The 25,133-nt window shown below is 48.3% G+C and overlaps 1 protein-coding gene across 26 annotated transcripts; it reads left to right on the forward strand.

The window, feature by feature from the left end:
• The first annotated feature begins 10 nt into the window (after positions 1-10).
• On the forward strand, positions 11-24,814 carry LOC141578937 (uncharacterized). 26 transcript variants are annotated; one of them, XM_074373055.1, is made up of 15 exons: positions 11-222; positions 1,649-2,780; positions 5,204-5,410; positions 5,638-5,798; positions 6,089-6,135; positions 8,684-8,812; positions 9,157-9,290; positions 9,700-9,752; positions 10,039-10,232; positions 11,037-11,235; positions 11,538-11,702; positions 12,010-12,122; positions 13,528-14,073; positions 21,387-21,546; positions 24,599-24,814. In XM_074373055.1, the coding sequence occupies exons 2-9, from the start codon at positions 2,739-2,741 to the stop codon at positions 10,082-10,084; spliced, it is 819 nt and encodes a 272-aa protein (XP_074229156.1). In that variant the 5' UTR covers positions 11-222; positions 1,649-2,738; the 3' UTR covers positions 10,085-10,232; positions 11,037-11,235; positions 11,538-11,702; positions 12,010-12,122; positions 13,528-14,073; positions 21,387-21,546; positions 24,599-24,814. The 26 variants fall into 26 exon arrangements, with proteins under 26 accessions (XP_074229156.1, XP_074229157.1, XP_074229129.1 ...); XM_074373056.1 differs by having other exon boundaries at positions 11,037-11,057; XM_074373028.1 differs by lacking the exons at positions 10,039-10,232; positions 11,037-11,235 and having other exon boundaries at positions 11-322; positions 1,649-1,734; positions 1,945-2,780.
• The last annotated feature ends 319 nt before the right edge of the window (positions 24,815-25,133 follow it).

Below are 25,133 nucleotides of genomic sequence, written 5' to 3' on the forward strand. Positions count from 1 at the left end.
AAGGGCCGCGCGGAAGTCCTGACTTGCAGGTGGCGCCGGCCGGAGGCTGGGGCGTTACTGCCACCAGTGGGCGGGGCAGCGGGGCAGCGGGGCGGGGGCACCCTCACCTGTCCGTGTGTGGGGATCAGCCTGGGCTCCGTGGCCTCCGCTTGCACCGGACGTGGACCCAGGCTACCGGTGGGCAAGATAGAGGACTGAGCCCAGGCACGCACGGCTGGCCAGGTAGGGCACCTGAAGTGCAGATCCGCCAGGCCCGCTGCCGGCCTTGAATACGCGCTGCTAGGCAGTTTCCAAGAAGACGGGATCTGTCATAAGAGGGGAGGTAGGTCTTGGGTGCCAGATGTCGGGTTGGGTTCAGTCTCACAGGAGAGCCACGGTGAGAGGGCGCAGAGCGGCCCCTGTGTTGGCGGGGCTAAGAGTTTGGGGTATAGGGTCGGGGTGGTGTGTGCCTTTCTCTGTGGTCTCCTCACTCCAGAGCAAGGGGCTCTGCTTCCCCCCTCACCTCACTGCACTCCCTGCCTTCCCCAGCACCACCTGGGTTGTGGTCATGTCGAGGCAGGGAAGGCCCTGGGAAGGGGCTCATTCAGGGGCAGGGGCCACTCTGCAGGGATGCTGGACCTGACAGCAATGAGGTGCTTCGGAACTCCCCTGGGCTGGGTTTCTAACCAGTGGGATGGAAGGGCCTTTCCTTCCTGGGGTGCATTTGGGGGAACTAGATACGTCATGAATGTCAGCCCTGAAAATGGAGGCTGCGCTACATCCATTCTTGGAAAGAAAAATCAGGCCCTTCCAGCCCAGGTGACTCAGAAAGTCAGTCAGCAATGTTCGGGGTCCCCAGTTTAGGCTTTCAATTAGAGCTGAGCGGCTCAGGAGGCCAGATCCCTGTCCGTGGCTCCAGGAGTAGGCTTTCTGCTGGGGGACAGGATCCTCACAAACACCTGTGTCTTTGTGGGTCACTCCCCTCTGACAAGCTGGGAGGCAGGGTGCAGTTGTGGGAAATCGTGTTTCCATGAGGAGAGGGCCACCAAGTGGTGGGGGCACAGGAGACAGTGAGAAAGAGTCCCACAGCCTTTCTGGAATCAAAAAACTGGCAAATGTGAAAAAGTGCATAATTTGTTTTATTGAACAGGCTGCTTATGTACGTTTGGAGGGCCAGGTTCAAGGACTCTGCATCCCTCCAGGACAATAGCCTCAAGAGAAGAACAGACAGAGCAGGAAGAGATGTGGGGTTTCTCCCAGGAATGAGGCAGAACAGGGATTTCTGCAGATTTGCAAGGAGACCCCGACCGCTGAGCACGGGGTTACAACCCCACGTGACCCTTGTCGTGTTTGGCTTGGGCTCTGGGTCTGGCCTGATCATGTATTCTTCCAGCTGAGTTCCAGAAATTCAGAGGGTAGACTTAGAGAGGCTGCGTTTGGAACCCGGTGTGGAGACGGAGGGTCCTTTATGCTGAGTCCCCTCAGCCTAATCACTGTAGCTGAGTTCCAACACCACCCAGGCCCCCAGGGTGGCCGTGGAGGGAGAGCAAGCCTGGCAGGTGACCCAGGGGTCCCACTGCTGTGCCCCTCCCTTATCTTTGTTCCCTTTCACCCCGGAAGGTGTGATTGTCTCATGTCTTGGTGACAAGCCATCTCTCTTCTCTGTCAGGTGGGATCCCCACCCCCGCTCAGCCTTCTTTCTGCATGGATGCTGAAGGACCAGGCTCACTTGAAGTTCTGAGTTTGAGCAGTAAGGTGGAAACAAAGAAACCAATGGAAACAAAGAAACAAGTCATTGTGGCAAAGCTCCCCACCACAGAGAAGCTGCCCTGAGTGGAAGGGAGGGTGTGGGCATGCCCATTTGTTTCGTGTCTCCCAGTGCTCTTCGCTTTCTTATTGCAGACCTGCATGGTTACAACAAAATGATGTGCAAAACTGAAAATATTTACTCTCTGGCTTTTACAGAAAAGGCTGACCAGCCTCTGGTTCCCGTACCGGTCAACTGATTGGAGTACCTTTCCAGTTTGGAAACATCTGGGCAGGCCCAGGTTTGCAAAATTCTTTAAGAGTAGTTATGGAGTTTTGCTTCTAAACATTTTTATGGCTGTATACTTCTGAGCTGAGGTTGTGCTGTGTAATTCTGAGCCGGGATTTTCTCAAACTGTTTCTTATTTCTTATACCGGACACCCCTAAATTCCAAGGGGAATGGAATGTTAAGGAAGCCATGGAGTTTAGGAAAAAGATACAGATTTCATTTCCATTTAAGCATCGATGTATCTCCATCCTAGGCAGTATCGGTTCTGTGGTATTGACAGGGGAACTAAATAGCAACCAAATTTATAGAAAATAGTGGGTCATTGGGTACACAAGTTCTTCTTTTCAACATTTTTGTAGTGTTTGCAGTTTAAGATGACCGTTCCTGAGAAACAGGCAGCCTCTTAGAATGAAATAGCATTTTCTCTGATCCATACTCAATTTTTATTTCGTAGACAGCAGGAAGGGCAATCACACATCCAACACTTGGGCACCTCAAAGATAAAACGTAACTTTCTGGGAGCACGCTCCCCCCGTCTCCCTCTGCTCTTTTCACTGTCCCATTGTCCCTGAAGGCTCTTTCGTATCTTCTGCTCATGACTCCAGTAACTCTTCCTTCTCGTCCCTCAGCTGGTAAGATTACTTTTCTACTTTGACCAAGCAAACTGAAGCCAACAGAAAAGAACTTTCACTGGCAACTCCCAGCACATCCGCTCGCCTTCTGATGTCTGTGACCTCACTCTCGCTGCCCCACCTCTTATTACAGGTGACATAGAAAGCCAGGTCATCCAAAAGTCACCAGAGGGCCCATCCATACAATCTTCTCCGGGCTGTCACTCCCACATCCATCCTCTCTGTCACTACCTCATCTATTTTGTTCTCCTGCTAGTTGGCTCCTATCAGTATATAAAAGTCCATCCTCTTAAAAGAAACAAACAGCACTCCTTGACTCTAATTGGCCCCCACCAATTGCCACCCCATGTCTTTGCAGCAAATCTTTAATGAGTCGTTTAAACTCACTGTCTGCATATTCTCTTGAGCCATTCCCTTTTGCACCCCCAAGGCCATCAGTGACCCCACGTTGCTAAATATAGTGGTCAGCTTTTAGTCTTCATCATGCGTGGCCCTTTGGCAGCATTTGACCCGGCTCTTCCATTTCTCCTCCCCCGTGTTCCTGCTTCACTTGGCCTCCAGCCCATCGCTCTGCTTTCGATCCACTGGCTGGTCTTTTGCCAACGTCTCCTCTTTATTCCAAATATTTACTGCGAATGTGCCTCGGAGTTGGGTCCTGGGTCTCTTCTCTATCTCACTGCTATACTTTTGGTGGAAGCAACCAGACTTGGAATTTGACATGCCATCAATTTCTCGATTTGTCCAAAACTCCCTGATTGGCCTTTTCCATTTGGAACTCTCTCCCTGATACTCATATTCTTTTTCTTTCATTCATCTTGCTTTCACATTCATACATATGTTCTACTGTGTAAATTACTTTTCCAAATTTTGAATCAGTCCATACATATCATGTGAAATGCTCAGATCTCTATTATTTCCACTAAGATGCTTATTCTACCTTAGAACCTTTCTGCATTTCTGTATTTATGTCAATAAAGTGAATAGTATTTCTACAAGCCTCATAGTTAAACAGTGTGTTGGTTTGGGGCTATTATGTAACATGAAATAATGATACATCAACATAGTCCTTTTTCATTTAATTTTATGTAACACCAAGATGAGGTTTTTGCACTGAAGACTGATTCATTGAAATTTTACCTACGTTATGGACAGTCAGTTTATGTGAAAGCCCTCATTTCTCCCCTTTTCTGATATATTTTCCATTTGGCTATTATAACATATACCTTGGCATGAAATAAAATTCCAAATCCATTCACATAATAAAATTAATACATTTAAATTATATTTTTTAATGTTAAAAAGAAAGAAAAAAAACCCCAGACTCCTCTACCTATTAGGCATTTCTGTGGCAATATCTAATAGACTCCTTAATCATGACATTGAAGAACTGAGCTGATTCCAGCCCCTTTCCACCTGCTCAGCCCCATCTTGTCCCATCCCCTGTGGATGGGGAGGACATCCATCCCATTTTCCAGGTCCAGATGTTGGAACCATGTTCTTTCTCCTCTTTCTCTTACACACACACAGACAGCAAATCCAGCTTGTTAGAAAATTCTGGCTACTCTGAATTCATTAACCACCTACTCCCTGTTCCCCACCCTCCTAGGAGCCACCTTCAGCCCCTTGTTGGACACCAAATAGCCTACTTCTTCCATCTTTGCTTTTCTACAATCTCATCCACACAGAGTCAGAGGGAGCCTATAAAAGCATACATTGAGGGGGTGGGTGTAGCTCAGTGATACTGTGCATGCTTAGCATGCATGAGATCCTGGGTTCAAACCACAGCACCTTCACTAAAATAAATAAATTAACCTCCTCCCAAGAAAACCCAAAACAAAAGCATAAATTGGACATCACCTATCCCATCAAAACTCACTAAAAGGGTCACCATTCCATTAGGAGCCAAAGTCGTCCCAAAGTCTTCCAGGACCCGGCCTGCTCTGCCTCTCCGCCCACACTCTCCCCATCACTCTGGGGGCCTCTGGCTCCGGCTCTTCCTTCTTCCTCCGGATCTATTCTGCTTCAAGTTCATTACTCCTTGAGATCTTCCAGGATTGCCTTATTCCCTCCTGCCTGCCTCCCACCCCACCACCATCACCTGAGTTTGCTCATAACACTCTTATTTTTCCCCAAGCTCTTGCTACCCCCATCATGTTGCCTGTTTTCTCTGCTAAAACTCTGAGCCCCCAGTGATGGGGAGTCGTGTCTATTTTGTTGACTAATAAAGCCCAAGAGCCTTGGGAATGGGTATAGTTACTAGATTCCCATAAGTAGTAGGAGCTTATACAGATTTGCTGAATGAATGCAGAGGTCCTGGTCCAATTCGATGGAGCACTTCTGTGTCCTGCTCAAAGATTAACTCTCCTTTCCTCCTGAGAGAGGGTGACCACTTCCTTGGTGATCAAAGGCAAGATCTATTTTCTTTATGCTGTTAACCTTAGGCGGGGAGACTGGGGGATCTTCATTTATATTTTAAAATTTGATTCACTCTGCAGTTTGTCTCCTGTCTATGTATCCTTTTGAGAAACCGTTTATGAGTGATCATTCTTCCATCAGATTGAACAGGATCCAGGGGGAAGTACCAAGCCTGTCCCATCGGCCATCCTGTGTGTCATGTCCTGTGACCCAGTGGATGCTCAGCACATAAGTGAACCAACAGGAGTGAGGGAAGAGATGGGAACATCTCATTATTGTGGTGGCTGCACTCTGTCCGATGCCTTGAGATTTGGGGAAGGGTTTACAACTGCGGAGGCGAGATGTCAGGTCCTCTGTGCTCTTCCTGAGTGCCCTGGCCTTACCCATTCCCCCAGCCCCCTCTGGGCAGCCAAGCCCAGGAGCTGGGCCACCGGCGATTGTGCTGATCAATAATCCACCTCACCCAAAGTCCGGGGTTAAGAGCGGCCAGCACAAATGGTTGTAGACTCTGAAGTCAGGTCCTTGGAGGAATTCCTCACTGAACAATGTTTTGGACCTTTTATTTTTCTCTATAGCCTCCAGCTGAAGAAACAGATTGCCTTAGGTACATGAAAGGTGAGGACACCTACTATCCCCATGGAGCCCAGGTGGGGCTGGGAGTCTGCTGTTTGTACAGCCGGTGGGCTCGTGTTGCTTTGGGCATCCCTGTGCCTGAATTCCTGCAGTACTCTCGGTGGTAAGGACGGGGGTGCCTTGCAGGGAGGGAAGCGGGTCGGGGGACTTCACAGCTGGGGAGACGTTAACCTGGGGTGAGCGGGAGCCGGCTGATGCATGGAATCTCGGTGCAGGGAACTCTCCAAACTCAGAGAGGTTCCCACTCCCGCAGGGTCCCTTTGATCAGGGTGCTAGGCTGTCAGCACTGCAGGGTCCCTGTGAGGATCATGGTGCCTTCAGGCAGTGGGAAGTGAGGGGTCCAGTGGCAATTAAATTAACTGTGCACCCAAAGCCAACCCCCGTCTCTTTCAGCCTGTTTCCTAATCTGCAAAACTGGAATGATGTTAACCATCCCGCAGGTTTGTTGATGGGCTGGGACACACTAGACAGCCAGGAGCTGGAATTCCTCTGTGCCCTGATTGTTATCCATCCTTCACACTATTTACTCTCACAAGTTCAGTCTCTCTGTCTCTCTCTCATTCACTTGTAACTTTCTCTCCTGCTCTGGTTTCATTTGATTCCCACCCTCCTCCCAATCCCCAGATGAGTGAAATTAATTTCTGTGTGTCAGTTCCAAACTCCTGGGAAAGATGCTCTGTCCCCTCTGGATTGGTTGTCCAACCCATCAGTTGCAGTCAGAGGAGTGAGTCCCTCTGTGACCAGAGGAGGGGCTCTGCCCAGCCCCCCAGCCACCACTGTGGGAGCACATAGCTCTCCGAGGAGGAGGTACTGGCTGTGACTTGGTGTCACTAAGTGTGAATTTATCTCTCCTCTTGCCCCACCTTCATCCTCCTAAACAAAGATGAAAATTAAACACTCCCGAGATTTGTGTCATGGAACACTCAGGGTGGGGGCTAAGAGGGCTGGATTCCCTGCTGAGTGTAAGGGGCTACAGTGACTCCCCAACGAGAGCCTGTAAAGGAAACAGCACCGGCCCCACCGGACACTTAGGGTGCTGAGTCTGCGTGACATTGAGCCAGGCTTCTGACCACAGCTCAGGGGTCTGGTCCGACCGGTTAGTCTTTGAAACCAACCAGCTTTGGATTCCTCAATCCCTCCCTGAGGTTTTACCTGAACCACGAGCTTCTGTATCTCTGAAGACAGATGATGAGGACCCTTCACGTAAGGCATTTGCACAGCCCTGTGCGGGAATTTGTGCTGCACGGTCTGCCCGGCGAGCTGACCAAAGTTCGTATTTCACTGATCTTAGAAATAGTCTGGTTTCCTGATGCACTGTTTCAGTGAACAAGCAACAGAAGCCACCTCTGGCTGATAAAAGCAAAAAAGGGACTTAATGAAAAGATACTGGGAGGGTGCATGGAGTGGCCCAGACCAGAGCCGACCCTGGGGCCGTAGGAGATGTTGGGGAGCCCCAGGCACCAGGCTGCGCAGGGTGCTACCGGGCCCCCTGCTGCCCCAGCAGGGACCCCCCCTCCTCCTGACACTCCACCTCACTGCAGGTTCATGTCCCGGCAGGGCCAGGTCACACTGAAGCCACCAGCACACACCTCAATGGGGGAGTTGGCCCCTTCTCAGCTGAGGGCGTGCCTGGTGTGGGGAGAGGCCCAGTTAGAGGAAGGCGGTTCCCCTACTGTTCCGAGTTAATGCGCAAGTCAGTGCCCATCACTCAGGAGAGCCGGGCTGGTCGGACCTCATTGTGGTGACTAGGCCGTCTGAGTTCACGTATTACTTTTTAGGTTGGAAGGCCCAAGAGGGAGAAAAAGTGGAGGTTCTAGTACTTATTTTATATTTCCCATGTACCAGGTGCGGTAAGCAAGCCACTTCAGACAAGGCCCATAACAACCACATTAATAGGCCACGGAGAAAGTCATGCAGTCAGGCCTCTGCAGCCCCGAAACGCGTGTCCTCATCAGTTCCGTAGTTACCAGTGGAAGTTGTAGGGATTTATGGGACTGTGTGCTCCTGTGGGGGCTGGGATGTGTGTGTTTAAATCCACATCTTCAGACACTCGGCTAGAACCACAGCCACTGATTGTCTGCATGGAGGCAGAGGAGGGGAGGCTTCCAGCCTCTGGTCCAGCTCGTGTGGAGCTCAGAAGTTGCTCCTTCTGTCCTGAAAACAACACCAGAGCTGAGGGAGCTGCAAACCCACTGCTCTTCTTAGATCCACAAGAAAACTGAGGGGGAAAGCTGCTCCCAACACAGAGAGGCAGCCGGGCAGGCTTGGAGAGTCACAGCCCCCAGGGCAGAACCCGCTTTTGTAAGAACCCCGGGGGCAGGCAGATTTAACAGGTCCCTGAGGCCAGCTGGAGGCTCAGGGTGGGGAAGTCCGAATGTGACAACTCCAGGGGGCCAGTCAGAGGGGCCCCCTGCTCTTTTTCATGCATTTTACCTCCAGGACCGTATCCTGTTCTCAGAGTGAAGATCATAGGAAAACTCCTCATGGTTCCTGCCAGGAAAGGAAAAACTAGCTCTATTGAAATACACCCAGAACATTCTCTTCCATTGTGGGGGGTTGTGTTTTTTTTTTTTTTAATGAGAAATTATTTTACCAGAGCCTAACCTACCTGGGGGAAGGGAAATATCTTCTGTGTCACCCAAATTGGGGTGGGGGAAAGAGACAGACTTGTGGAAGTCACAGCTCAGGGCACAGGCTCAATGAGAACTAATCACAGGACTACAAATGCCCTGCTCTGTCCCGCTCCCCCAACACCTTACCTCCATGTCAGTAGGGCCCCTGTGTAATAACAGGAATAAAATTAAAAGAAGTAAATGTCTCAGGAGTGTCTAGGGAAAACCCAAAGACAGCGGGGAGATGAAAACAAGGACACACGGGTGGGTTTAGCCTCTCGCACGAATAGCTGTAGCAAACTACACACAGCCCAGCCCCAGTAGATAAACAGAAAACCTCACAGAAGAAACTATTTATTTTGGTTCTCTTACCCAGTGCATTCCATGGTGCATCCTCGCCTAGAATTGATTGGAAGCATGTCCATCTCAGAAGGGACATACCTGAAGAGAAATGGCTTTCCAGACTCTGAAGGGCAGAGAAAGCACCAGCCTGGGTTAGAGAAAGGTGAGGGGTGGGGTAGGGGGTGGGCTGCCTTCTTCCCCAAATAAGGAACCTTCCTGAGGCCAGCACAGTGGGAGGGAGGGCCATAGGGTGGAAGCAGCCAGACTTCTTCCTGAGAAGTGATAGGATGCCTCCAAGGGACCATTCAGGTGCCCAAACTGTGTCCTGATGGTAGGAGCCAGTCGGTCTGCCTCAGAGCCCAGGAGTGAGGTGGGCGCACAGCAGGCCGGTCTTACTTGGCCGGATCAATTTCACTTCTCCGAAACCCTGTGTAAAACATGAAGCGTGGAACGACCTGGTGAGCACAGCTCTGCCCTCAAGACCGGTTTCAACTCCTCTCTTCCCAGAGAACAGCATCTCTGAGCCCGTCCTGGGTGACCTCACAGAGATCACCCTAGTGGCCCAGGCTAGTGACCGGGAACATGTACCTTCCTGCAGCCAACCCCAGACGTCCACTGATGCATCATATACTGGCAAAGATGTGAGTTCCTGTGCATTGGTCTAACAGCAGAGACTCTGCCACAGGCCCAAGAGGTGGTGTGTGGGACAAGCAGGGGTGCAGGAGTGTACGCAGTGCAAAGGTGTAAGTGGTGGCAGGGGTGCAGGGGCTGTGGAGGGTGCAGGCAGTTCAGGGGATGCGGGGGTGCAGGCAGTGCGGAAGTGCAGAGAGTGGCAGGGGTGCAGAGGTACAGGGAGTTTAGGGGCGCAGGAAGGTGCTCAGGCACGTGGCCAGGGTCAGAAGGCAAGTGCACATCCTCGCAGTCAGCCTGACCCCGGGAGATTAGTGCAATGGTCTGGGGTGGCGGAGGGGGCGGCGGCGGCAGCGGCGGCGGCGGCGGTGGGTGGGAGGCTGCACGTGCAAGCCGGTCGATTTCTTCTCTTCCCTGCAGCCTGGCCTGGGGGGGCGTTGGCCGCCGGAGATTCGCCAGATGTTGGACTCCAGGTAAGCTTGCTCCTGGGTGGTGGGGCGGTTAGGTCAGGGGGAGGTGGCAGCGGCAAGGAGGCGGAGCGGGGCTGCCCCTGGCGAACTGATGGAATAGCTGCCTTCTCCCGGCTGCCGGGCCTGGGAGCGGCCTCTGCTGCCCCAGGTCGCCGCACACACCTGTCCCACTCAGCAAGCTGAGTGGGGAGTGGAGGCGGTGTCGTTAAGGTGCAGGGCCCACGGGGATAGGGGGGCTGCCGCACGGAAGCCGGTCAATTCGCTCCGCTCTCCCCCGCGGCGGAGCCAGGGGCGACTTCTGCTGCCGTAGAGGCGGGACGCCGGTCTCCAGGTGAGCTTGGTCCTGGGAGGCGGCGGCGGCGGCGGCGGCGGCGGCTGTGGGTTGGGGTCCGTTCCAGGGAGCTGCTCCATTTCTTCTCTCCCCCGCGGCCTGGCCTGGGGGCGACCTCTGCCGCCAGAGATTTGCCTGAGGTCCGACTCCAGGTGAGCTTGCTCCTGGGAGATGGGTGCGGTGCAGTCAGGGGGCTGGGAAGGTGGTGGCTGCGGGGATAGGGAGGCTGCCCCGGGGGAGCTTGAGGATTAGCTCCCATGTCTGTGCCGCGTGGCCTGCAGGCGGCCTCTGCTGCGCCAGGTCCCGGGACAACCCTTTCCCACTTTGCCTGCTGGGGGCGGGAGGCAGGGTAGTCATGGTGCACGGGTGGCGGGGGTCAGGGGCCTGCAGCGGGGGAGCGGGCCCATTTGCTCCCATCTTCCCCGCGGCTTGTCCTGGGGGCGGTGTCTCTTGCCCTGGGTTAAGAGACACGTGTATCCTAGTCAGCCTGGCCCCAGGAGGCGGGCGTGTTACGTTGGGGGTGGTGGCAGCAGCGGCAGGTTTTCCCATGGAGCCGGTCCATTTGCTCCCATTTCTCCCCATGGTTTGCCCTGGGGGCGGTCCCTGTTGTCCCTAGTTCGCCGGACGTCCATCTCCAGGTCAGCCTGCTCCCTAGAGGCGGCCACCGTGAGGTCAGGGGGCAGGAGCGGTGGCTGCTGTGGGGGTAGGGGGCTGCCTTGGGGAGCTGGTGGATTGGCTCCCGTCTCCCCGATGGCCTGGTGTGGGAGTGGCCTCTCCTGCCTCAGATCACCAGACACACCTGTCCCATTTAGCCTGCTGGGGGAGGGGCGCCCTGGGAAGTGCCTTTAAAGTGTGGGGGAGGCGACGGCAGGGGTAGAGGACCTGCAGCGCGGAGCCTGTCAATTTGCTCTCCTCTTCCCCACGGCCAAACCTGGGGGCGTACTCTGCTGCCCAAGAAGCCGGATGCCCGTCTCCAGGTCAGCTTGCTCCTGGGAGGCGGGCGCGATGCTGTCGAGGGGCAGAGGCAGCTGCGACGGCCGGCTGCCCCGCCTAAAGGGGCCACTTCTTCTCCTCTCCCCTGACCTGGCCTGGGGACGGCCTCTCCCGCCCAAGATTAGCCTGAAACCCCACACCCGGTCAGGTTGCTCCTGGGAGGTGGGCGCGGTGACATCAGGGGTTGGAGAGGAGGGGGGTCTGCCCCTGGCGGGCTGGAGGATAAGCTCCCATCTCTCTGGAGGCCTGACGTGGGGGTGGCCTCTGCTGCCCCTCATTCCCGGGTCACCCTTCTCCAGGACATATTGCCCCGGGGGTGCTGTAGGCTGCGGGGGCGGCGGGTTGTTGGCGGGGGTATGGAGCTTGCCGCTTGGGAGCTGGTGGTTTAGATCCCATTTCCCCCGCAGCTTGGCCTGGGGGCAGCCTCTGTTGCCCCAGGTCGCAAAGCACTGTTTCCCTGACAGCTTAACCACCGGAAGTGGGCAGGATGTGCTGAGGGGGCGGAGGCAGCCGCCAAGGCAGCGACGGAGGGGGCTGTCCCTGGCCAGCCGGTCAATTTGTTCCCATCTCAACATTTGCTGTCCCAGTTTCGCAGGACGCCCTTCTCCAGTTTATCCTTCTCCTGGGAGGTAGGCTCAGTGCATGCAGCCCAAGGTCTGGGCTCTCCCCTGGGGAGGGGCAGAACTCTCTTCTTCTTCTTTGTCTTTATTCTTCAGCAAAGTGGTTACTGGCCCCAATTCTTAATTCTGAGGAAGTGTAGCCTGTGTTACGGAGGAGCTGCTGGACAGTGAGGTTTCTGGGTGGGTTTTCACATCAGCTGATGCCCCAGGCAGGCAGGAAATCTATTACTTAGAGCTTCTTAGTCTGGAGTTGGGGGAAGGCCCCGCCATCCTCACCATGCTTTTTAAAAATGTTTTACTCCCCTCTTATTCCTAGGTGACATTTTAGGTTATTGGGTCCCAGATTGCTGGCACACTCATCCCTGTTCTCAAACATCTTTTAAACTTGGGTGAAGTGATAAGTTGGGGAAGAAGATGATTTACTGAAAGGTAAGAATACTTAAATTTGCATTAAAGCTACATTCTGTCAATCTTTCTCAAATGATTTTTCTCTGATTCTAAATCCATGACCTAGTGAATGTTGTACTCCTGTGTAAATCATTGATCTTCACATCACACTTGTTGAGTGGTCAACGAGATTTGTTATTTAGATTATTCCTGAAAGGAAAAGCTCAGGCTTTTGAGAAATCCTTGTCTGATGTCACCCAGGCAGTCACAGTAGAAGACAGAGCTGATATAAAAATCCCTCACCTGCCTGAACTGCAAAGCTTCTGGGATTACTGATCCCTGAAATGCAGGTGACTCTTGATGATAATCTGGGGGATGGTTTACATGATCAGATTCTTCCAGTCCTGTAAATGGGTCCCGTGGCCCCAGCCCCGGGAGAGCTGGTCATAAGGGCCATATCGTGAGGGGTGGGATGGGAAGGCAAGGTCTAAGAGCTGGCATCACTGAGATTCCACACTCGCTAAACACAGACCCCAGAGCCTAATTGTTGTCAGGTTCTGTTCTGGATTTGAGAGTTTGTTCAGACATGATTCTTGCCCTTCAGGGGTCACTGCCTGGGTGGAAGTAACCTTTACATAAATCTGGGGAGGATGACAACTAAGTAGATGGGCTGTTATGATTCTCAGTGTGCCCAGGCTCGCTCTTCCAGGCACTCGTGGGACTAACGAGAGTCATGTTATTCACTCATACACTGATTTATTACCCTTGAATTGATCATTTGTCCCACAGTAAGTGACACAAGCGATGAGGAACCTGAGTTTTGTCCCCTTTCCTAGCACTGATTGTATCTGTCAGTCAGGCGCCCTGCGTATGCATTGTGAAATGGTGGTATTTTTGCCCAATGGGACTGCACTGTCAGTTCTGAGAATCAGGGGAGACACGTGGGTAGGACAGCACACTGACACATATGGCACCCCCCCCACCCCATGAGACAGCATTGTCGATGCTCAGGTGACCCGATGTAGACCGCGGTGCTAAACCTGAGCATGTTTAGTGATCTTGGTGGCTATGAAAATACAGACTGCCGGTCCCTACTTCTGGAGACTCTGAGGGTGTGCACCCCAGAATTCTGCATTTTAAGAAGCACTTTAACTAATTCTGATGAAGATGATCTGAGTGTCCCACTGAGAAACACTGGTGTGCGATGCAACAGTATTGAGGATTCTCAGGGAGCGATGTCTTTTCAGGATGGTCCAAGGGCCCTCACGAGACTTTTGCCTTGGGTGTAATTGTATGTGTTCGAAAGTGATGTCTCTCACTTCCAGTGCTTGTCAGCATGCTCTGTGCAGGGATTTGCTCTCAGCAGATATCAAAAACTATAAGTCTTCAGGTCACCGAGCTAGAGTGTGAGCGATCTTTTATTTTGGTTTTCTTTATTGCAATGCAGAGTCTCCTGAGAAGAGATTCAGACTGAACAGCTTTGTGTCGGACTTTGGAAGACCGCTGGTGCCCAAGGGGTTCTCTGGCAGCACAATGACGAATCTAGGTCCCTCTTTCACTGCTACGTCAATGAAGTGGACCGCTTGGACAAGGCCAAAGCTGGTATCCCAACCATAGCCCTTGACAGTGATGTTCGGCTCCAGGAAGCCATCAGATGCAGCAGGTGGCCAGAGGAGGAGCCGAACGGGCTCATGAAATGTGACACCCACAGCTTCATCAACACGGACCAGAACTCTTCCTTTGGGGAAGATGATCTCCTGATTTTGGAATCACCTATTGTTCTAGAAAATAAGCCAGTTGCCCAGACCTCACACAAAGACTTGAATTGGAAATGTGCTTTGTCAAGTGTTTCTCTGAAGATGTGAAGTCTGTCTTTGTATGGCAGGAAGTCCCCTTTCACAAAATTGTATGTGTTTGTGTCTGAGAGAGAGAAATGGAGACAGACAGAAAGACGGAGACAGAAGAGAGCCCCCTCAGAAGAGAGCTAGTTAAGGTGAGTTTTTGTGCCTTAGTAAACATTTGGGGTTTTGGGGGGGACAAAGTATTTACACTGTCTCATTCTCCTCTTTGGAAACCATGGCCCCGTCCTCAGTGTCAGCGGCCTTGAACGGGGGTTGCCATGGTGCGTTTCATCTGGCGCTGCCACTTCCACGCTCTGCCTTTAGCACGTTGCTTTGCCTCCCAAGGCTGCCACCCTTTAAACTGTAAGGTGAGGAGTCTGGAGTAGATGATCCATCCCAGCTCTGCTGTTTCGCAAATTTCTGATTTCGTATTCGGATGAGGCTGGGATACACCCAGAGCAGTATAAACCAGGCCCTACCTCCTGTCTCTTGCTGGGGCATCCCTCAGGTCTGTGCCTTCTACTCAAGCCTTTACTGAGCCCAGCTTTTGTCAGGAGCCCAAGTGCCTACCGGGATGGCAGGAGACCTGTCTCTCGTGGTCACGGTGGCAGACATTTCTATTGGTTGTGCTGAAACAGCTCTTCTGAGATCCTCCGGCCACCCTTGCTCCAACCTGAGGACAGAAGTACCGTTCCTTTCCTAGGAGGAGGATCGATCCATGGTGCATTTTATGACAATCCTGTCCCCAGGAATGCACGGAAGGTTATCAGCTGAGTGAGGGGAAGTGCCTCTGTGTCTCTGTGTCCCTGTATCTCTGTCTGCTCACAGTGCCCTGCCACCGGCTACTGAACAAGAAAAGTGCTATTCACCATGCTGTGTCTTTTGCAGATGTGTAGGTGATGGTCTTGTGGCTCATGTGTGGGCTTTGTGCTGGGATGATGAAGGGCTTATAAATACCTCATCAACATGTATTCGAGATGGCCTGGTGCCACACAGACTTGATTCATGAAGGCATCAAGCCTGCACACTGGTTTGGAAACAACTTGGTTTTGATCAGTCACACTGCATGCATGACTCACTGCTGATCTCTGGGTGGTTTTTTCGTTTTAGATTTATTCACCCAGTGTCTTGCTTAAGCTGAAAAATACATTTATTTCACTAGAATATTCTCAGATTCTTTGTTTTCACACATCCAGTTGTTTAATTCCTTTAAAAATCATTTTGTGTTTATAATGCCTCCTAATATCTATCATCTCTAGGTTCCCAGTGGCCTGAGATATGCACCAGATTTGATGTAGGAACTGTTCCACCAAAAGAAATCCCTTTGCCATAATATCTTTTGAGGAAAATATTACTCTTTAAGGCTCTAACAGTAAATCGTAGTACAAAGCATGGAACATTTATTGTAGTTAATACATGTTCATGCAAAAAGAAATGATATTTTCATTAAACAATGTTGATTTTAATAACTTTTACTAATGTGAATATTATTACTCATAATTTAAGTAGCCAAATAAAACCACAGTTATTTATTATGAAGTTTGAAAACTATTTACACTGTCTCTCAATTAGAGGTAGCTTTATTAGAAGACTGAAGGGTATTTAAAAGATGGAAAAATACCCGTGATGACACCATCATTTTTATTAACTAAATATCAAGAACTGTGCAGGGTTAAGATTTAAACCTCTGCAAGCTGTCAAGTTAGCATGAGGTAGTTTGTGGATGCTGCCAGAAGACAGGAGACTCCCCCAGGTTCAGAGACAAAGAACTTCTTGCCAGCACAGCAGGCAGCTTGGGGTTCATGTTCATGTTGGTTCCTGAGTTTCTTTCCTTTTGCTGTTGTAACAAAGGACCACAGACTCAGTGGCTTAAAGCAATACACATTCATCATCTCACTGTTCTATTGTGCAGAAGTGCAAAGTCATTGTCAGTGGGCTAAAACCAACGTGTGGCCAAGGCTACGTTCCACACCGAGGCTCTAGGGAGGGATTCGTCTTCCTACCTTTCCCAGCTTGCAGAGGTGTTCACACTGCTTGGCCCAGGGCCCTGTGTCACTGTGACCTCTGCTGCCACTTTACATCTCTGTCTCTGACTATATAGATATAAAGGAAGAGTCTTCTACATCTGGTATGGACCTTTTTCCCTAAATGGACATTGTATCTCTATTTATGTGCATATTAAAACCCCTTCCCTCCAGGGTGTGGTGGCATCAGCTCACAAGATTACCACTCTGGGCTTTAAGTGTCCTTTTTGTATTGTCACCTGGGAACTTCTCTTTCCATAGTTAGCTCTGTGTTACATTTGTTGTTGTATTTTACCCGGCATTACTGAAAGTTTTACTTAAAAGGGATCCTAATTAGCTCTGTTTACCTTTTTCCAGAGCTGAAAGCTTCAGTTCTAGAGTATCTGTTTGATTTCTCTTAAAAATACATTCCAGTATATTTCTCTGGTGAAAGTCTTTACCCTGTTGTCTATTCTCCCATAATTTCCTTATTTTCTTGAATATATTAAAAGTATTTTATAGCCTTTATTGGTAACTCTGATGCCTACATCACCTGGGGGTTTGCATCCTTTGTCTAATGTTTCTTATTCTCATATTATCCGTTATATAGTCTTGACATGTTGCATGTCTTGAAATCCTTTATTACATGGTAGACATTGCAAATGAAAAATCCATATGTTATTTTCCGTGAGAGGTTTTCTACCTTCCTGTTAGGCAAACAGGGTGAGGGACTGATCATGTCGCTCCAATCAGGCGCTGAGGTGGATCAGGACTGAAGTGCCTTTTTTCTTAAAACAGCTTTGAGGTATACTTGGCAAAGTAATTTTCACACGTATAAAGTGTACAGCTAATACGTTTTGACATAAGTATATCCCCAAGAAACCATGACCACATTCAAGACAGTGAACATACCCATCACCCACAAAGCTTCTCTCCTGCCATTTGTTGTCCCTCCCTCCCTCCCCATCTCTTCCCCTGGAAACCATTGATCTGCTTTCCATCACAACATATTGGTCTGCATTTTCAAGATCCTTGTATGAATGGATTAATGCAGTATCTACTCTATGTTGTCTGACTTCTTTCATTCAGTGTAATTATTTTGAGAGTCATCTGTGTTGCTGTATTAATAGCTTATTTTTCTTATAGCAGAGTATTGTTTAGTGCTGAGTTTTTACTGAAGAGTTTGTTGTGAGCAGTGTTTGGATAGACCATCATTTGTTTCTCCATTTACTTCTTGATGGATGCATGGGTTATTTACAACTTGAGCTATTATAAATAAAATTGCAGTGAATATTTGGTTACAAGTCTTTATATGGACATATGCTTTTCTTTTCTAAAGCACCAGATGAGGAATATCTGGGTTATATGGTAGATAGGTATTTACCTTTTTTAAAGAGACTGTTAAAGACTTTTCCAAAATGGTTGTACTATTGTAAATTCCTTGTGGTGTGTATCAGCTCTGGTTGCTCTACTTCCTTACCAGCACTTTGTAAGGTCGGTCTTTCTAATCGTATTCATTCTTGTATGTATGTGTACTAGTATCTCACTGTGGTTTTTAAAAGCATTTCTCCAATGACTAATGGCATCTTTAATCAGCATTTTTTCATATGCTTATTATCCATCTGGATATCTTTACTGAAGTGTGTTTTCTGGCCTCATTCATTCATTCAGGTGTTTGCATTATTATTGAGTTTTGAGACCTCTTTATTCTGGATCAGATACAAAGAGAGACCTTTATCAGATATATGATCTGCAAATAGCTTCTGTCTATGGCTTGTCTTTTCATTTGCTTAGCAGTGTTTAGAACAGCTTTGAAGAGTCTTCATTTTGATAAAGTTCACTCTATCAGTTTCTTTTTAAAATAGATTATACTTTTGGTGTCATAGCAAAGAAATATTTGCCAAACCCAAGGTCATAAAGCTTAAGCCTATGCTTTTTCTCCTAGCTGTTTTATAGTTTTAGATTTCCTATTAAGATCTATGATCCATTGTGACTTAATTTTTGTATATTTTGTGAGGTGTGGATCAAAGTTCATTTTTTTTTTTTTTTGCATATCACTATCTAATTCTTCCAGCACTACTTGTTGAAAAGATCCTTTCTCCACTGCATCCTTTTTGAGAATCAATTGTCTATATAAGTGTTGGTTTAGTTCTGAACATTCTATTCTGCTCCATTATTCTATTTTCCTGTTTTACATCAACACCATACTTTCTGATTACTGTAGTTTTAAAAAAAAAAAAAAAAGGCTGAAAATCAGATAGTGCAAGTCTTCCAACTTTGTTTTTCTTGTTCAAAATTGTTTTGGATATTTGGGATCCTTTGAATTTTTATATGAATTTTAGAATCAGTTTTAAAATTCCTTACATCCTGTTCTGCCAAAATTCCACCCATGTGTTTGGCCATCTCCAAAGCCACATTTTCTGAAGAAGTCTCTCTAGATCCCAGGTGAAAGGAATTTCTGTTTCATCTGTGCTCCAATCACATTTGATAATATTTGATTACATTTATTCATATTTGGCTGGATGTACTTGTGTGATCTTTCCTGCCATATAGTAAATCCCTGAAGATTTGGAATCTTGACTTGGTTCCCTCTGTCTGCTGAGAAAACTAGTTCTATGCTTTGCAGGACTGAGCCCTGCAGTAAGAGGTATCTGCAGCACACATCTAGCTCACTGCTTGCATATCGTCAAGGAATCCTGCAGATTTAGAATTGTTTATTGATTGTTGTCTCCAAGATGGCTCAGCCTTTTTTATTTCTATTGCTACTGCTGCAGTTTCAAAGGAAAATGGGCTAATTATTTTCCAAATATCAAAACATACTGTAATTGAGCTGTGACGCAAATTATGTGCTGCTGTTTCTTAACAACCTGCTTAGTGTTCACAGGTACCTTCACTCATGGAACTTTTGGGAGAATGTCATATCCTCAGAGATAGCAATGCTGTCTTTGGCAACCTGAGCGGTAGTATCTGAACTCACTCCTGCTGTTTTTCCAGTGCCCCCTCTAGCCCTCCTCCAGCCCTCCATGGGGGGCCTGCAGTTCTTCCCTCGAAAATCCTGTTGCTTCTCAGGAAGAATTCCCTATGAAACATATTCATGTCCTTCTTGTGGGGACATTCAGTCCAGAGACCTGACAGCAGGGGAAAATGTTTAGACTGCTTTTGGTAGAACGTAAATTCTTCCATACTTGTTAGAAGCAAATCCAATGAGGAAACTGTGTTGGCATCTAACAAATCAGGATAAATGTCTGATGAGGAAGATCAGCTTCCCCATCCCACTCAGGCGTCATGTTGATGTGACGCTCACCTTGGCTAACATTTTCTCCTGTGAGCAACGTGTAGTTCAAGACGTTATGAATGGCTTTTTGTTTTTCTTCCTTAGTCTTTCCACATTCACTGTGTCTGGTGAGATTATATGAATCCTGCTTATTTTCAGCCCAGCACTAAGCTTTTTAAAAGGATCACGTGTTTAAAAGTCTAGTGGACAATTTGTTAGAAGACTGAAATCCTTAGACTTTGGTCCTAGAGTTGAATCTTGGTTACTGGTGAATGAGAATTCCCATTAAAATTTTAAATTCAGTGATATAAAGTTTTAAAAATAGTTAAATATTAGTCAATTTCATTAAACACTATAGCAGTTTTTTACTTTTAAGCCTGTCTCTGGGGCAATTTTGCAATGATTCCCTCCCTTTATTGATTCCCTCTTTATCAGAATCCTTGAGAGGTCCCTGTCATCATTGTCAGTATCATCATCATCATCACCATCATCATGGAAATGATTCCTCTGGGAGATTCTAGGAAAATAAAGAGCTGGACGGGGTTATGTGCAGGTCAGTGTGTGCATATACAGTAAGAACAGTTGTCAGACATTAGATTCAAGATACCCATTCCATTTAGAGAAGAATGCGGTCATGAAATCCTGATGTGCTGAATGAAGGAAGCGATGGGAACAGGGTAGTCAATGGAAAGGAGGAGGAATTGAGCGAAGCGGGGAGCATAGGTCCTTGGTTAGGTGATCAGCACATTGGTGAGAATGAGGGGAGTGTGATGGCAGAATCATGTCCCTCCCCGGCCACAGGGTAGCCACCTGTGACATGTTACTGTACATGGCAAAATGCATGACAGATATTTTAGGACAAAAATCTTAGAGGATTTCTGTCTTCTAAATTGTCTATCAGTTATCATTTTAAACCCATGATACATTATTAAAGATTAGTGCAGGGGGACAAATAAAAAGGATTCATAAAATCTCACCAGACATACTGAATGTAGAAAGGCTAAGGAAGAAAAACAAAAAGTCATTCATATGTGCCTTGAACCATAAAATGCTCATGAGAGGAAATGTTACACAAGGTGAGTGTCACAGCCACATTCATAATGCCTGAATGGGATGGGACAAGGGGATCCTGAGATGAGACAATAGGGTGAGTAGCCTGGATTGTCCAGGTGGGCCGAATGTAATCACAGGGGTCCTTGAAATGGAGGACATTTCCCAGCTGAGTTTAAAATCAGAGGGAGGTGTAGCCATAGAGCAAAGTTCACAAAGGCTGCTGACCATGAAAATGGAGGAAGTCGTGGGGCACAAGCTAAGGAAGGTGGGTGACCTCTGGAAACTGGAAAAAAACAACAACAACAAGGAAACATTCTCTTCTAGACCCTCTAGAAGGAAAGAACCCTGCTGCTACCTTGAATTTAGCCCAATGAGAACTGTGTTGGATCTCTGACCTCCACAGCCATAAGCTGATAAATCTGTGCTGGTTTAAGCTCTTAAGCTTATGGAAATTTCTTACATTGGTAAGAGGAAAATAACATAGTGAGCCGTAGTGTAACGGATTAAAGGTATAGGATGGGGTGTGGAGAGGATTCTGACATTTACAACTAAAAAACAACCAGGTGAAGTGGGAAGGTGTTTTAAGGAAGACCTACCTGGCAGGGCTATTAAGCAGACTGGAGCGAGGGGAGCATTGGAGTTAGAGGAATCAATTAAATCTCTACCAGAAAAATAAGGAATAAAATGTAACAGGGCTTCAGTGATAGTGGATGTAGGAATGGAAATGGGCAGAGAGACATAAATATTACTTTGAAATTAGCTACAGGTTTGATGACTGCATGTTGGGGAGACTTAGCCGATGTGTGGACTGAATGTTTGCATCCCCTCAAAATCCATATGTCGAAACCCCATCTCCCAGGGTGATGGTATTGGGAGGTGGGGCCTTTGGGAGGTGATTAGTAGGATAAAATGAGGTCATGAGAGTAGAGCCCTCATGAATGGGATTAGTGTTCTTATACAAGCCCCCAGAGTGCTTGCTTCTCTCTGCTCTCTGGGATATGAAGATATTGGGAAGACAGCCATCTTCGAGCTGGCAATCCTCTCAAGGATACATTGACCTTGAAAGTCTCAGCCTCCAAACCATAAGGAATATGCTGGTTGTTTAAGCCACCCGACCCACGGTAATTTGTTACAGCATCCCAGACTGACGAAGACAGTGGAGAATGCCTCTGAGTTTGGCACTGATTGCCTGGAGAATGCTGAAACCCAGGGAAGTGGGCAGCACAGACGTTTACTCATTTAATCCTGCCAACACAGTAGGAGATAGAGTCTACATATTCCTCGCTACTTAAAAGGTAAGGAAAAAGAGGCACAAATAATAACAACGACAACAAAAACAACAATAATTTGTCCAAGATTCACACAGAACCGCCTGGAGGCAGAGTGAGAATTTATACTCAGGCAGGCTGGCCCCAGAGACCCTGCTCATAACTAATAAGTCAGATCACCTTGCTTATGTGGATCAGTTTTTTTCAACTGTGATATGAGGGTACTGTGTCCAGTAACTTATAATTTCAAAATACTTCACTGTAACGGAATCATTAGTCACAGGTCTTACAAACCACAGAAACCTACACATACAAAAATAACTCGTTAGGGCAAGATAACCAATAACGTTTTTAAATATTATACCTGCTGGGCCTTTGCAATAAAATGTCTTTTTATAATTCTGTCTGGCTACAGAATAACTTCATAATCCTGCATGTTGCTGGTGGCTCCCATGTTGGACAGCACGGGCCTAGAGATTTTAAATTACTTGCCCAGACTCGCCCAGGAAGCTCGTGGTGGGATCCGAGCTATAGTTTGGGACTTTTCCTTCCTATCCAACAAGTCCCTCATGGAAATTTAGAAGCTTCTCCTTTGGTGCCCAGCTGTCTATCCATACTTATAACATCTTGTCAGGTGTTCCAGCCTGCTCCTGAACATCAGCCAGAACCCACTTCTGCTCTATTTTGTCCAGGTAATACCTTCTAGCAACTTCCATTACCTTCTTGGCATCAGTTCTTACCTGGAAGGGTAGTGGCTAGAGGTGGAAATGTGTCCACATGACAGGTTTTTCATAAACATAGCAGGAGTGGTCAAGAGAATAAAACGTCAGGAAGATGAGTAGAAGCAGGTCATTTAATATACCAAATGGGTACTTTCAATGTCTGTGTTTCCGAGTCCAGACTTGTTCTGCTCGTGCATTACAGGCCAATAAATCAGGAGACCAGGTTTTGGGGGCAAGAAATAGCGACTTTAATTTGGAAAGCCAGCTGAGAAATGGTAGAATAATGTCCTGGGGAACCATCACCCCAAGTCAGATTTCAGGCTCTTCTTATATTAAAAATGGGAAGTGGGAATGCTTGGTTGTTGCAAACTTGGTGTATGAATTCTTTGTTGTTAGAATCCTTTGTTCTTGCAGCTCTTCACCTGGGTCACATCCGTGTAACCCTCCAACAAACAAATGTTGTTTTCTATTCTGTAACTTGTTATCTTTATGTGAATAGAAAAGTGTTAATATCCTTCAAAGTCAGAGCCTTGAGAATAGGGTCTCCTGTATATTTCAGGCTCTAGGCAACATTGTTTTACAAAAGGTGCAGAACCAACAAGACTAAGCCTAGGAAACAGGGCACAGGGTTAAAGTCAAAGGAACAGATCTAATATGGAGTCAGATTTTTTCTTTCCTATTTCAGTAGTGCCATGGAGAAGGCAGTTTGGGCAGCTTTTTGTAGGGTCCTGGAGGCTTTCTCTCTCAGCCTCTGTGTGCCTCTGTTGAAAACCCTTCATAGCTATCTGGCCTGCTGGAAAACCACTCCGCCTGTTTTGCCCTGAAGATGTGTTCTGTTTATAACTGATCTCTACTTCTTGGAAAACAACTCAATAAAAACTCAGTTGGTTTTCCACCAGCCATTGGCAGGGGTGAGGAATAGCACTTTATTATTTTATGAAAAAAAATAAAAGAAGTCTTAAAACAGCACTGGGCACATAGGAGAGAGTCAATAAATGCTTCCTGGCTGAAATCAAAAGTGATGGCTCAGTGATTCCATGGCTGCTGTATTTGCTGAGCTTGCTACTCCTTTGCTCCATTACACATTTTTTTTAACTGAAAAAGAAATACATGCATGTGGTTAAAAAATTTCAAACAGAGCACAAAAATACACAAGTGAAAGAAGTTTTCCCTCATCCCCTCTTCTTTCAGCCCTCCCTGGAGATGCCACTGTTTACAATCCTTTGTGTGTTTTCCAGATATGCTATTCACATTCCGACCTATGTATGTAAATTCCTTTAAAGTATTACTTATTTTTAACTTAAAGGGATTTAAATCATCAAGTGTCTTCTGACCTGGTAATAGAAAAGAACAAATCTGACTCCATATTAGATCTGTTCTTTGACATAACCCTGTGCTCTGTCTCCTAGGCTTCATCTTGCTTGTAAAACAATGTTGCCTAGAGCCTAAAATATACAGGAGAGCCTATTTTGAATGCTCTGACCTTTAAGGATATTTAACACTTTTCCATTCATATAAAGATAACAAGTTACATAATAGAAAATAACGTTTGTTTTGTTGGAGGTTTACAGGGATCTGACCCAGGCAGATAGCTGCAAGAACAAAGGATTCTAACAACAAAGAATTACTACATCAAGAAGATTGCAAAAACCAAGCTCGTAGGAAAGGAGCCTGAATTCTGACTTGGGGAGATGGTTTTCCAGGACATTAGTTTGCCATCTAGGTCTACAGAAAGTTGCTATTCCATGCCCCAACACCTGGTCTCCCAACTTACTGGCCTGTCCTGCATTAAGGAGAATGAATTTGGACTCAGTAACACTCCTATCTTCCTAGCAAGCTGGGCACTGGAATTGAGGGCAGCTATCCCACACCCAGGGACATACTGTGTGCCCTTGATGTTTCCCCGAGGGTGGGGAGTGGTTTACCCAGGAAGGATGGGGACTATGCACCAAAACTCAGGCAGTATGCTCCTTTTGGGATCTGACCTTGTACCTCCCGCTCCCCGCCAGCACAACACCTGGGACAGTGGAGGTAAGGCAGAGATCTTGCCTGCCTGTGTCCCAGCGTGTAAAAGGGGAATATGTACTCTTTCCAAGGTAGTTCTGAGCGACAACACCTGCGGGTGCTTGGTTCCCAGAGCAAAAGGAAACCCAGCTCCGCTTGGGGGCAACGGGTGTGATCCCCGTAGGGGTCCTGCAGAGGCCTTGGGTGGAGGGCTGGGCCAGGGAGGTAAAATATGAGCTGCGGGCCTTGAAGGGTTAGACAAGTGTGCAGAGGCAGGACTGCTGCCTCCTTCAGGATGCCCCCAGAGTTAAAACTATTTCTCTCCATCTCTGCTACTCTCCTCCACCCTCCAGATCCCTGCCTTCTCTCTGCTCCTCCTGTCCATGTCTCTCCCTCCACTTTTCCCCTTCTCCCCTCCTCCTCCCATCTTCTCCGTCCCTCGCTTCCCCACCTTCTCTCGCAGAACCCAGAGAGGATCGCTGGCCCTCCTGCGCATGCGCAGACTGTGCCAGCTGGACCGAGGGTTGGAAGCTGCAACTCCGAGCCGGGGAACGGCCCCAAAGGCTTCTCAGCTCTTTCGCCCGGTAGGACTTTGGCTCCTGCCCTGGCGCCCCGGCCACAGCTGTCCAGGGCCAAGTGTGCAACTGCCGCCTCTCGCCCCAGCCGGGCTCCCCTCAGTCCGCGGCTGGCGTCCCCTTCCCATCTCCCGCCCGCCAGTCCTCTCCCGCCCGCGAGTCCTCTCCTCCCGGGCTGCCTCTCCTCGGGCGCCGGCCCGTCCCCGCCCCTGGGCGGGCTTTGTCCCGGGCGGGCGGGTTCTGCGGACCCGGACGGGGGCGGGCGGCTGGGGCTGGGGCTGGCCTCCGAGCGGGGATACAGCCCGCGTCCCCC

This window comes from Camelus bactrianus, chromosome 1, assembly GCF_048773025.1.
Source record: "Camelus bactrianus isolate YW-2024 breed Bactrian camel chromosome 1, ASM4877302v1, whole genome shotgun sequence".
Classification (NCBI taxonomy): domain Eukaryota; kingdom Metazoa; phylum Chordata; class Mammalia; order Artiodactyla; family Camelidae; genus Camelus; species Camelus bactrianus.

Bases quoted from the DNA above. Each gene is read 5' to 3' on its own strand.
- LOC141578937 (XM_074373028.1), top strand. From the start codon at position 2,739: ATGTCTGTGACCTCACTCTCGCTGCCCCACCTCTTATTACAG. The intron at 6,136-8,683 runs GTTTGTTGATGG...TCTCTTACCCAG, and splicing joins TGATGTTAACCATCCCGCAG to TGCATTCCATGGTGCATCCT. The intron at 9,753-11,537 runs GTAAGCTTGCTC...TTTCCCTGACAG, and splicing joins CGCCAGATGTTGGACTCCAG to CTTAACCACCGGAAGTGGGC.